General features: G+C 36.7%; 1 protein-coding gene and 1 long non-coding RNA gene across 4 annotated transcripts; both read left to right on the top strand.

Moving 5' to 3' along the window:
- Positions 1-261: 261 nt before the first annotated feature.
- On the top strand, positions 262-3520 carry LOC112172566. 3 transcript variants are annotated; one of them, XR_002925311.2, is made up of 5 exons: positions 262-426; positions 761-807; positions 979-1149; positions 1516-1680; positions 3069-3520. It is a non-coding gene; the product is annotated as an uncharacterized LOC112172566 (long non-coding RNA). The 3 variants fall into 3 exon arrangements; XR_005801204.1 differs by having other exon boundaries at positions 761-886; XR_005801203.1 differs by lacking the exon at positions 979-1149.
- A 7773-nt stretch (positions 3521-11293) lies between these two features.
- Positions 11294-13373, top strand: LOC112171139 (protein NUCLEAR FUSION DEFECTIVE 4). The gene is made up of 2 exons (XM_024308366.2): positions 11294-12509; positions 12667-13373. Exons 1-2 carry the CDS (start codon positions 11305-11307, stop codon positions 13082-13084), a joined length of 1623 nt encoding a protein of 540 aa, XP_024164134.1. The 5' UTR covers positions 11294-11304; the 3' UTR covers positions 13085-13373.
- Positions 13374-14054: the final 681 nt, after the last annotated feature.

Raw genomic sequence — 14054 nt, 5'->3', positions numbered from 1 at the left:
AATCAGCGTGCATTAAAAAAAAAACACCGGATACAAGCAATCCAATCTTCTTGTATAAAAACCAAACAATGTAAGAGATTTTTTTTTTTTTTGAGAATAGTAAAAGATATTTCAAAGTAATTTATAATCTTCTAATTCTCAGTTAACTGTTCATCGGTTTAGTAACAGTGCCGGCTTGAGCCGAGCCGATAATGTGAAATGACTGTTTTGCCCTTCGTTTCAGCCCTAGGTATAAAAGGACTCTTTAGTCTGTGCCCGACCTGCTTTCGTTTCTCTTGCGTTCCTCTCTCTCTCTCTCTCCCTCCCTTTTCTGCTCTCTTGAATCTCGACTCTCTCAAATACATTCTGCTCCCTTTTCTCTCACTTTTTGATTAAATCAAAGGGTTCAGTTGAGCACTCAAGTGTCTTTGAGATTTTGAGTTTAAGGTAAATTTTCTATTTGGTTGATTTGTTTTGGGTTTGGATGCATGTAATTTTCGGTCGTGCATGTGAAGGTGGGTTTGCATTTGGCCTATGTTTGAGGTGGTTTCTGTGGGAATGTTTGGCCTTCAACAAAGTGGAAGGCAGCAAATTGTTTCATGCATGTGTTAGTGTGTATCTGAGGATTTGATTATGGTTCATGTTTTTTGCTTTGTTGTTATTTCTGTGGTATCGGATTTTTGCTTTTTAAGGTTTATGTTTGTTTTCAATTTGTGACATTTTTTATCTACTGTTGGGCTGGTTTTCTGATTTGGTTTGTTTGGCTATTTGGGATTTGTAGGGTTGCATTTGGTGATTGAAGCTCTGACATTTGTGCACAATTAGGAGGTCTGATTTTTTGATTTGGTTGGATTTGTGGATTCTCTCTATAATTCATATAATTGATCTTTGTAATTTTCATGTGTTGGTAAGTCGTTGATTAAATTGATGAAAACTCGGATCTATGTGATTTTCAATATTACCTGCAAATTTCTGAAATAATTGATTTGTACAATGCAGATGGGCTACATGCACTTTGACACAGTCAAGATAATATGGTTCTGAGGGTGCCCTTATAAACACTTTAACAGAGACATTTCAAGATAGGACTATAGAAAGAGAGGAATTTTTGTTTCCATTATAGGGTAGTCATCACCATGACCCTGTTTCTGCTTTGAGACAAACTCTAAAGTACGCACAGATACTAGATTACTATACCTAGCACGAAAATGATTTCTTGCTCCAAATTCATTTCTTAATCTACTAGATCAAATTAGATATAGAAGAATTGGATTATTTGGTTTAGGATTATTAGTCTTAATAACCCTTTTCATTTTTTCCCACATTTTTATGTAAATGTTGGGTCTTTAGCTTTATTTTGATGTTGGCTTTTGCTATTACTATGTTTGTCTCACTTTCTGCAATCAAGTTTATGTTTTTGCTGCTAAGGTTTGGAATTCTCAGCAGTATATATTATGGGTTGGCATCAAGTTTGGTATTTGAGTGCTGGCAAAGCATATTGGTATTTGATTTTGATTTTCTTTTCTTTGATGATAGGCACTTAGATTTGAGCTTAGGTTTCAAGTATTCATGGTCCACAACAAATGGAGCATCAACCAACCACATCAACACCAGCTCATTCACTGCCTGAGAAAAAAAAATTCCCTGAAAAAAGCAGGAGAGAGCTGTTTGGTACCAACACAGAAAAAAAAAACCCCACAGGTAAACCTCACATATTTTGGTTTCATTTTCATGATCATAACCTCTTCTGTTTCGGATAATATTAGAATCTATCATTAAAAGAAATGGATCAGACAGAATCAATTTCACCAGCTCCAGATAAATTCAATAGCGTAGAGACAGATAGAGAAGCATACTAAATCCTAGGCCTACCAAAATAGGAACAAAACAGTGATTAAAAAGATAAGAACACTTGAAGAAAGCTAATCTTTATACACTTTTGATATGTTTATAGTATGCCTTAAACCTTGAAATAAGTGTACCATCTAAATTTCATTCCATTAAGTGTCGTTCTATTTTTCTGAGTTTAAGGTTTCAAAAGAGCATAGAATAATGAAAATGATCGATGTAGTTACAAGCTTATAGAAACTTAACAATGAAAGTGAATAAGAGTAGAAGCATTGTTGGAAAGTCAAGTCAAACCCAGGTAATTGAAATGCAAAAATTTACCATTTTTAGGTGTCGTTCTAAAGTTTCAAAAGGCCAGGTAACTACTGCAAAGTTAGTTTAGCTCTAGAGTTCATGTGTGGCTTTTAGCTGTAAACCAAAACTCTTACCTTAATTACTTGCATAACTGGGTAGTACTATGGGATCATGCAGAAAAAGCAAAAATATCAATGGCCCTCCTTGCTTATACTCTTCTAGGTCCTATCCTCACTACTGGAATTAATGTATTGGCAATTGTTTTTTCCTCTCTGTTACTAATGGAATTGTTGGTTTATGTTTTTTACTTGAATCTTATTTGATTATGCTGTTGATAGGTGGGATCTGATTTTTGTATAGTTTGTGCTTTAGGTTTTTGGCCTGATTCAATGCTATTAAACAAATCTATCTCATTGTCATTTAGCCTTTTTGCTACATGAATCTTCTCACAACTGCTTTTATATTCCTCTTCTTTGCCACTAAACTCTTTTTTGCTTGGAGGATTTCAAGTGCAAATCTTCCTGTTTTTATTCTGCAATGCACTCCTTTTATATCGATTTTGTGTCAACTGCAACTTCTGTACGTAAAGTTAATCTAACTGATAAAATGAAATTGATTTTGAACATTAAAATAACAACTACGACACATATATATTAACTGCTGATCCTTTTTTCTGCTATAAGAATTTACAATCTCCTTATTGAGCTCTCCACTTCCCCTTTCTGAATTTGTCACAATGAAACATACAATTTTCATAATTGAATGTTTCTAGATGGTACAACAATATGCAAATGTCATCCACTACAGACTCAATTTCTAGATCCAAAATATTTAGTACTCGCGAAAGTAAGTACAGACCTTTAATTAAGTGTAGTCAATTAAATTTGGATTAGTTTGATTTCTGAATAAATCTTGCAATTTTGTTTTGCTTTGTTGTGCATTTTCAGCTTTGTGATCAAATGATTTGCAGTGACACAGAAGTAACATGGGAAAACAACAGAAAACACAACTTATTTGACATCAGGACATGGAAGGCAGCATTAAACCAGCATCATCATCCATGGAGACCCTCAACAAAGAGAAACAAACTAAAGTGTGATGACACTTTTTATGTACAAAGAACTGGAGGAAGTAACTTTTTGGACAACCTCCACAGCTGTTAACTATGAGGCTAACAACCTTTTGGCAACACATATGCTAACAGATATCATCATCTGTTTTTGACAAATACATCAAGCAATAATTGTAATTAAGTTAGCCTATTACTGTACCTATTTTTTGCAAGTTGTTTGAACAGCAAATGTAACTATCTTTTGAACGTTACCACAATATCTACATTAGTGGTGATGTTACTAAAACATGATCTATATCTTCTGTTATAAAACTTACTTCTCAGCTATATTCTGCATCCTTAAACTGTCAGATTCTATTCCAAAACCCGCAGCAGCGTGCGGGCACCTATTCTAGTTCAAACTAGTCATGAGATTGCTCGTGTAAGTTTCCATAGGTATCAGGCTAGCACGTACTCTAAGCTAGCTAGCTAGCCTAGTCCTTGATGAAGTTTCTTTTTCATTTGTTGTTGGAAAAGGCGTGCCTTGTGGAGTTGTGGGTATTAATCTAATGCTTTGTTCAATTTGAACTTGGTAATGCAGAAAAAGCAGCTAACTTTCCCGTGTAAGATTATAAAAGGCAAATGCTTGAACACATTTACACGTGTAACTGTCTTTAGTTTAATCGTTGTGAGGCAGCAGATTACACTTCCTCTGGGGGCAGGGCAGCATAATTTCTGGGGGCAAACCAATGAAGATAACATATATATATGAAGCTGCTGCGCAAATGAAAAAAATCCACCGGGGGCAGCTGCCCCCACTCGTCCCAACGTGTGTCCGCCACTGATGTAAGGTACTATAGGAAAATGAAACAGATGACATGTTTATTTACATTCTAACTCCAAAGATTCAAATTCAGATAGCGTAGAGGCAGAAAATTTGTACATGTTGGTTCTTGTAAACACCCCAAAACAGCTAATCCCTAGCCCAAAAGATTAGGGCATTTTTGGATCGACAATATATATATATATATATATATATATATATATATATAGTGTTCCAAGAAACCTCGTTTTGTAACCTGCCATTGAGAACACACCAACTATAGCGAGGGTTCTTTTCTCACTTCAAACTAATAAGAAAAATTATATTGTTTTTCTCACTACAAACTTAATAATATAATAAAAACACAATATTTCTATTGCTCATTTCCATTTTTTCAGATTTCATTTCACACTTCTCATTGTATTTTTTTATGGAAGTTTTTGAAGAAAAATAAAATCATTAAAAGAAAATGCATTCAAAATTATATGGTGAATTATAGAAGAATAAAACTATGATGCAAGAGCTAATGATGAATTATTACTTTTCTAATTGTACATTATATATAATCATATAAATACCTTCGCAAGAGAAAAACGTAAAAAAAAGAACAATTGATTTTTGTCAACAACTATCCTAAAAAGTGACAGGGCCTGTCATTTTGTCTGGAATGGATCAATTAATGGCATATACAAAATGATCGTGTAGTCGTCGTATCATTCGGCTTTGCCAACCCTCATTTCACACAACAGTCATCTCCTCCTCTTTTCACACGACTCCTCTCCTCCTAAACCTTATAATATAAAAAAACTTTCCATTGCATGCAATATTGGCAGTACGGTTGTATTACTTTACTGACTTTAACGTTATCTTTTACTAATACCAGACCTCACCTTACCTCAATTGATAGATTTTGTTCAGATAAGAGTTGTTAACATAGTTACGGGAGGCTTGTTCCTTAAATTAAGGTTAAATTCCTCTTTGAGTGTCTTAAGGGGTGATGGAAGTCTGTTTCCTCACTCAATGTCATATGGTGTAATCTTGTGATGTGTTTTTCCACAAGTGTGTGTCTAGTTTTCTTTATGGTATCAGAGCAGGAATTCAAGGTTCGACTCTTTTTACTTTTTCTTGTGTCACGGCCCGATTTTCAAACACAAATAATAAACCAAATAAACAAACACAAACCCGCCGGGTGTGATGATTCGAACATCGACCCTAAATACCAGGAAAAATTTTCTTTTTAAAACAAGTGTACAACTAAGTTCCGAACTCACAATGTCAATACAGACTCATTCTTTAGAATCATATATTACATTACATAAGTTTACAAATTAAGTTAACAAAATAATAAGTAAAAGCTCCTTCAGACCTTGCTACAAACGAAAGTCTGAAAAAGTCAAAGCAACAAAATTAGCTTTCGAACACCTATAGTTGCAACAGCAAGACCCCTACGTCAGCCATGATTATTCTAACATGCAGGAGGATCAACCCCTACACCATAGAATAATTCACCGGGTTGCAATAACAAATCCGGTAAGCTTTTGACAGCTCGTATGAGTAAACTCGAACCACAATAGTAGACCGGAATAATAAAGTCAAACAATTCAAAATAATATAGTAATCCCTGCATATAATTTAGTTCAGGTGATTACATGAAGATCAAACAATACAAGAAATAATAATCCTTGCATATAACTTGGTTCAGGTGATCACATGAAGATAAAACAATTATTACAATATGAACACATAATATATCCACGTGCCTGTATCAACGCGTAGGAGGCAACTCTGAAAACAGAACCCTAAAAACTGGCCAGACGAGCCGCCATGCGCCGCCGACAGTGGCTGTGCGTGGGCTCCACGCGTCGCCTGCAACCCCCGAATTGGGTCATGATACCTATGCCAAAATCTTCACAAAAACATGTGCAACAACTTTCACAACTACACTGAAGTCCAGAAATGAAAGGATTCGCCGGAATTTACCTTGAAACTCAAGAAATTGGAGAAAACCCGAATTTGGATTTTTTGATCGATTCTTCCTCCTCGCTGCGAATTGGTTCAAGCCAGCCACTTGGAGAGGATGATCAGTGTCTCCTGGGCTTCCATAAATGACCGGTGGTGCGGCCAGAGGTGGTCGGGAGGAGGGAGAACTCACGGCAGACCTAAATGCGGCACCGCACTTGATGCGTTGTCCAGGCGGCGATTCACTGTGAACCACCACCATAGACTTCAAGAGGATGAAGAGACGGTTCCAATGAGATCAGTGGTGCAGCCAATAGTGGCTGGACGACAAAGATATGGCCAGAAGAAGAAATCGGGTCGGAGGGCGGTAGAGAGAGAAAACTCGGATCCCGATTTCCTTTTTTTGGAAAGCTAGAGTTTTTTGATTTTTTTTCCCAAATTTTTCTATTTATCCAAAATTAGAAACTTTTTTTGATGGCCATAATTTCCTCATACGAACTCCGATTTTCATGTTCCGCATCTCCACGAACTCGTATCAACGCGTTCTATAACTTTCGTGAAGAAAGTTTTCAGAAAAGCTCAACGAATGAAAAGTCAATCCTTTGACCCCTCAAAAATACAACGTTTCGAGTAATTATTCATCCGAAACAATTTCGCTCCACGCTTGAACCACGAAATCCTACTAACGAACACTTTATTAATTCTAAGAAATTGATAACAAATTTTTGGTGTATTACATCTTGATTTTTGTCAGCTTATTATGGTAGAGAAATCTGTTTCTAAAGTTGAGAGTTCTCTTGTAACCTCAACTCCTTTTAATGTTAAGTTTAATCCAAACCAACGTCTTAGCTTTGTTTTTTTTTGAATGAATTCAACTATCTTTCTTGGGCTAGAGCTGTTACACTTGTTCTTGGAGGAAGGTCCAAGCTTGGTTATGTCAATGGAGTTATACAGAATCCTAAAGCTAACTCCTCTACCTATAATTCTTAGCTGTGCAAGGATCAACTTGTTATGTCTTGGTTACTCAACTCTGTGGAGAGCAGAATAGCAGAGATTTTTAGTTTTTCTGAATCTTCTATGCATATTTGGAAACATGTTAAAGAGATGTATAGAAATCAGATAATGCTGCTCAAGTTTTTCAACTCAAGTGAGATATTGCTGATCTACAACAAGAGGGTAAGCCTTTTGTGCAACATCTTGGTAGCCTTACAAGCATGTGGAATATACCTCATAACACAGAGGCTACTGTTTTGTTAAAGAGAGCTGAGGAGGACAAGATTTTTCAACTTCTTGCAAGCTTAAGCCCAGACTATGAAGATTTAAGAAGTCACATTCTCATGAATACTGAGCTTTCATCTTTCAACAATGTTTGTGCTACCATTTAAAGGGAAGAGGTTCAAAAAAAGGTGATGAATATGGAGACCAAGACAAGTGTATCTGAAACTAGAGCTTATGTTTCTAATCACAGGCAAGTTGAAGTTAGAGTGTACAATGGCACAAGATGCTCGACTTGAAATGCAGATATTGTGAGGGTGTTGGACATGTTAAGGATAGATGTTGGGTTCTCTATCCTGAACAAAAGCCAAAGTCTTCAAAGGAGGGCAAGGGTTCTCAAAAGAGTTGGAATACTCCACTAATAGCAAACCTTGCAGCTGCTTCTTTTGAGGGTATGCTGAACTTCACCTCCAATCCTACTGCTTTAATCAATGAATTTGATGCCTATCTCAGCAAGAAGCAGATGCATAGTGGAGGTGAAGAAATAGCCATGTTTGAGAGTAAAAGTCACACTGCACTTCTTGGAAAATTTGCTGGCTTTCTTGCAGAACTGATTGTGTTCCACATGAAGAAGCTTCAAGTACTCTAAAATCCTTCTCTACTGCTCTCAATTTTTGTGCTATGGATGACTATTGGATTATAGACTCAGAAGCTATAGATCACGTGACAAATGAACTTACAAATTTGCATGATTTTGAAAAAAAATGTCTATTCCCTTCTAAAGTGCTCGTGGCAAATGGCAACGGTGCCTCAGTTTTGGGAAAAGGAAAAACAAAATTACTTTCTAGACTTATTGAGTCAATTGCTCTTTATGTTCCTTCCTCCACTTTTCAACTCCTATATGTTGGAAGAATCACAAACACTTTGAAATGTCTTGTCATCTTCTCTCCTTATAATGTCATATTTCAGGATCTTATCATTAAGAAGATGATTGGTGAAGGTTTCTTTTTTAATGGTCTTTATTATCTGTCCAAGAATTGCTTTGCTTCCAAGGTTTTTCAAGTCAGTTCAAGTTCAGTGCAAGATCATCATCTATGGCACCAACGGTTGGCTCATCCTTCAGAGAAAATGTTGTCCTTTTTGTTTCCAAATATGTGCAAAGCAGACAATCAATGTGATATCTGTCATCTGTCAAAATCTACTAGACTGCCTTTTACTTCTTGTCTTTCTAGAGCTAGTAATCATTTTGAAAGCATTCAATCAAACATTTGGGGTCCAGTTCTTGAGTCCTATGATGGATTTAAGTATTTTGTAACATTTGTAGATGATTTTATGAGGATTACTTAATCGTATCTTTTGAAACTCAAAAGTGAAGTTGTGGATGTTTTTAAGGATTTTCAAAAAATTGTCATCACTTAATTCTCATCATACATTCATGTTTTAAGATCCGATAATGGTTCTGAGTATATGTCCAATAGTATGTCACAGTACTTGAGCACACAAGGCATTGTGCATCAAACCAGTTGTGTTGGTACCCCTCAACAGAATGGGATTGTTGACCGAGACTTTCTTGAAAAAATCAGAGCTCTTATGTTTCAAATGAATGTTCTTGAGTCTGAAGGTGTTCTCACTGCTACATATCTCATCAACAGGCTACCTAGTAGAGTGCTCAGTTTCAAATCTCCTCTTGAAGTGTTGAAAGGTAGAAAGATTAATCTGTCTGACTTGAAAGTCTTTAGTTGCACATGCTTTGTTCATATTCAAGCTCATCAATGTGATAAACTTGATCATAAAGCTAATAAGTGTGTTTTTCTAGGATATTCATCTACTCAAAAGGGTTATAAATACTACAACTATGCTACTAGGAAAATCATTGTCTCCAGGGATGTAAGATTTGATGAAGTTACCCCTTATTTCACTAGAAAATCATGTGATATTGGTTAGGGGGAGTTTTTATTTGATCTTTTTCCAAGTCCTAATCTTCCTATTGATGAGGATTGTAGTCAGCCTATCAATCCTGCTACTCCAATTCAAGAAGTTCCAGCCATAACTTCTGATCCAAAAATTGATATGCAACCTGTTGTTGGGCCCACCTCTCCACCTGCAGTTGTTCTTCGTAGAAATCCTCCACAAGAACAAGGTCCTCCTTCAAAACTCAATGACTATGTAACCTACAATTCAAGGTATCCAATGACAAACTTCATCTCTTATAAGAAACTTTCCTCTGCCCATTTTGGATTTTTGAGTGCCCTTGATAATACTCATGAACCTCAAAGTTTTGAGTAAACTAATCATCTCGATGAATGGAAGCAAGCTATGGCAGATGAACTTCAAGCTCTCAATGACAATAATACTTGGAGTGTTGTTCGAATTCCTAAAGGGAAGAAGGCTGTAGGTTGTAGATGGGTTTATAAGACTAAGTTTCACTATGATGGTACTATAGAGAGACATAAAAGATCGTTTAGTGGCTCATGGTTTTACTCAAACTTATGGGGTAGACTACAAGGAAACCTTTGCTTCTGTTGCTAAAATGAATACAGTTAGAGTTTTGTTATCAGTTGCAGTTAATCATGCATAGCCATTCTACCAAATGGATGTGAAAAACGCTTTCTTACATGGTGATCTTGAAGAAGAGGTCTATATGAAGTTGCCTTCTGGTCATTCTTAGTCTCATGATCCTGATAGTGCGCAAGTTACACAAAGTCATTTATGGCTTAAAAAAATCTCCACATGCTCAACTCAGTTCAGTACTCGAAGAAGTCAGTTTTCACAAAAGCAATGCAGGTCCTTCATTGTTCGTTTGAATTGGTTCAACCAGTAAACTTCTTGTGCTCAACTATGTTGATGATTTGATAGTGACTGGTGACAACGTTGAAAAGATTCATTCTCTCAAACAATCTCTTCGAAGTAGGTTTGCTATTAAACATTTGGGGAGTCTTAAGTATTTTCGTGGTATATAAAATACGTTCTTGATCTGCTCCAAGATGCAGATATAAGGGATTGTAAACCAGCTTGCACTCCTCTTAACAGCAAGCTGCAACTTGATGTGTTGAGCTAGTGAGCCACTCTTTAATGTAAGTTCCTATCAAAGATAAGTTGGTAAGCTTATCTATCTCATAATCACTCGATCTGACATTGCTTATGCTTTAAGCATTGTCAACCAGTTCATGCATACTCCAACTTTGGCTCATCTTCACATTGTAAAGAAAATCCTTCGTTATCTCAAAGGTTCTGTTGGTAGAGGCATTTTCATGAAAAACAATGGAAACACTCGGATAATGGGATACACTGATGCTGATTGGGCAAGCAATTCTCTTGAACGCAAATCCACTACTGTCTTCTGCACATTTGCTGGTGGCAATTTAGTTAGTTGGAAAAGCAAGAAGCAAATTGTTGTTGCACGCTCTAGTGCAGAGCTGAATACAGAGCTATGGCTTCCACTGCTTGTGAGTTTATTTGGTTAAAAGTCTCCTCTTTGATTTGGGGTTTCCTAGGAATCAACCAATATATGTCTCTTTTCTGTGACAATCAAGCTGCAATGCACATTGCTTCTAGTCCGGTCTTTCATGAAAGAACCAAGCACATAGAGGCTGATTGTCACTACATTTGAGCTCATGTTCAATCCAAGAACATGGATACTCATTACACTCGAAGCCATGATCAGTTGGTTGATATTTTCACCAAATCGCTTCCCACTACTCAGTTTCACAAAAATTAATTTGGGCAAGCTTGGATCAATGAATCCCCTTGATCCAGCTTGAGGGGGAGTATTGGCAGTATGGTTTTATCACTTTACTGACTGTAGCATTGAGGAGGAGTATTGGCAGTATGGTTTTATCACTTTACTGGCTCTAGCATTATCTTTTACTGTGAATACCATACCTCACGTTACCACTGTTGATAGATTTGTTAAGATATAGTTGCTAACATAGTTATGGGAGGCTTGTTCTTTAAATTAATGTTAAAGTCCTCTTTGAGTGTTTTAAGGGGTGATGGAAGTCTGTTTCCTCACTCAATATATCTATATAGCGTAATCTTGTAATATGTTTTTCTTCAAGTAGTATACCAGAAAACCTTCCACAAGTGTGTGTCTAGTTTTCTTCACGAACCAACCTTAATTGACTCCTGGTTTGCCATGTCTTCATCCTCATCGAAAGCTTTCCAATGGTTAAGCCTTGTAGGCATCATATGGCTTCAATCCATAAACGGAACAAACACCACCTTCCCTGCTTACTCATCCCAACTCAAGAACACTCTCTCCCTCTCACAACTACAAATCAACAATCTCGTCTTCGCCTCCGACGCAGGGAAACTCTTTGGTTGGTTTTCCGGCATTGCTGCTACTTACCTTCCCCTCTGGCTAGTCCTCATGATCGGCTCACTTCTCGGGTTGATTGGCTACGGTGTCCAATTTCTATTCGTAACCAACCGAATCTCATCATCTCCAGCATATTGGCAAATATTCTTGCTCACCATGGTGGCCGGAAATAGTGTTTGTTGGATCAACACCGTTTGCTATGTTGTTTGCATTCGAAACTTTCCGTTTCACCAACAGGTTGCTGTGGGACTAACAACAAGTTACCAGGGATTGAGTGCAAAAATCTACACAGATATCGTTGGCGCTGTTTTTTCTTCTTCACCTCATAAGAGAGCCAAGGCCTATCTTCTTCTAAACTCTCTCCTGCCTTTACTAGTCTGTGTTGTAGTGGCATCATTTGTGAGAGACATTGATGTGGGAAGAGGGGAGCCCAGAAATATGGCAGCGGGGTTCAAATTAATGTTTGTGGTAACAATTGCCACAGGAATCTATGCTGTGATCACCAGTTTAGGATCAATGTCGTCTATCCACTTATCGCCATTGCAGGGTGTGATAGGTACCTCATTGTTCCTACTGATGCCCTTGGTCGTCCCAATTGGGGAAAAAATGGGAGAAAAATTATCAAGATGGAGGAGCCTAGACAGAGAGAACACAGTGCACAATTTCTGCACAGATGATCAGAAAGGCCTTGAGAGCATAGAGAGTGGTGTAGTGAAAGAGGGAGAAGAAGAGGAACATAGTACAGTGCATGTTCATAATGAGGTTGGTGAAATACAAATTCGTCATGGGATTTGTGTTAGAGAGGAGATTGGAGTGAGGTTGATGGTGAAAAGGATAGATTTCTGGTTATATTTCCTAGTATATATTTTCAGTGCAACAATTGGGCTTGTGTTCTTGAACACCTTCGGACAGATAGTAGAGTCAAGAGGCTCATGTAGGACTTCTTCTCTGGTTTCTTTATCTTCTTCATTCGGGTTCTTTGGCCGTCTTATGACTTCACTTCTGGACTATTTCTTCTCAAGGTAACTACGTACTGCCCTCCCTAATTTTCAGTAATTTTTAGAGTTCATTTTGAGAAGTATATTCTCATATTTGAGTGGAATGAAACACATAATTTGCTTACTAGATAAATTTTTGAAGCTAATTACTTGTTATTTTCTCCTTTCCCCTTTTTCGAAGAAAGTATATGATTTCAAGGCCTGCATTCCTAGTGACATTAGCGGCACCAATAGCAGGAGCTTTCTTCTTGCTTCTCAACCCATCTAACGTCTCCCTTATCATCAGTTCCGCCATCATAGGAGTGTGCACTGGAGCAATTACTTCTATTGCAGTGTCCATAACCACAGAGCTATTCGGGACCAAGAATTTCTCAGTAAATCATAATGTGGTGGTTGCGAATATCTCAATTGGGTCGTTTCTTTTTGGCTACTCATCTGCTCTTGTCTATCGCAAGGAAGGAAATGAAGATGGTAGCTGCTTGGGAATGGCTTGTTACAGAAGCACCTTCATTATCTGGGGTAGTCTTTGTACGTTAGGGACTACTCTAGCTTTAGTGCTATATGCAAGAACTCGAATGTTCTACTCCAAAATATCATAGAATAATTCTGAATATTTTTTTAATTTTTTAGAAAAGTTTGTAGCTGTAGACCTATAGCTAAGCCGTTATGGGGATGAGCATGTGATCAGTATTGATTGCAATTAACAAATGGAAAAAAGAGGGAGAGAAATACATGGTAGGTATCATACATGGTAGGGAGAGAATTTTTAGGACCCAATGTTCTTTGTGGTCACATTGTAAAGGCAGACACATGCCATGTAAGGTGCTGTAGGAAAATGAAACAGAGAACATGTTTATTTACATTCTAAACTCCAAAGATTCAAATTCAGATAGTGTAAAGGCAGGAAATCTGAACATGTTTGTTCATGTAAACACCCCTAAACGGCTAAACCCTAGATCAAGAGATTAGGGCATTTTTAAATCGACCAAATATATATTTGGGGTTCCATGAAACCTCGATTTGTAATCTGCTATTGAGAACATACCAACTCTTTAGTATCTATGTTTGTGAGATAGCAAGCGCTTAATGGTGAATTATTCTTTTAGTTCTCTCACTGCAAACTATTGAGAAAAATTATATTGTTTTTCTCACTCCAAACTTAATAATAATAATAATAATAATAATAATAATAATAATAATAATAATAATAATAATAATAATAATAATAATAATAATAATAATAACACAATATTTCTATTGCTGATTTTTATTTTCAGATTTCATTTCACACTTCTCATTGTATTTCTTCATGAAAGTTTTTGAAGAAAAATAAAAAAGGTAAAAGAAAATGCATTCAAAATTACATGATGAATTATACCATTTAGTCTAGTGGCATAAGTCTCCCATTTGTAAGTAGGAGGTTGTGAGTTCGACTCACAAAAAGACTAGTTATTGATATGATAAAAAAAAAAAGAATTACATGATGATGATGCAAGAGCTAATGATGAATTATTACTTTCGTAATTGAACATGATATATAACCCAAGAGAAAAAATAAAAATAAAAAAA

The sequence above is a fragment of the Rosa chinensis genome, chromosome 6, assembly GCF_002994745.2.
Source record: "Rosa chinensis cultivar Old Blush chromosome 6, RchiOBHm-V2, whole genome shotgun sequence".
In the NCBI taxonomy this organism is placed as follows: domain Eukaryota; kingdom Viridiplantae; phylum Streptophyta; class Magnoliopsida; order Rosales; family Rosaceae; genus Rosa; species Rosa chinensis.
Note: the sequence above shows the minus strand (reverse complement) of the source record. Positions and strands in the feature narration are given on the sequence as shown.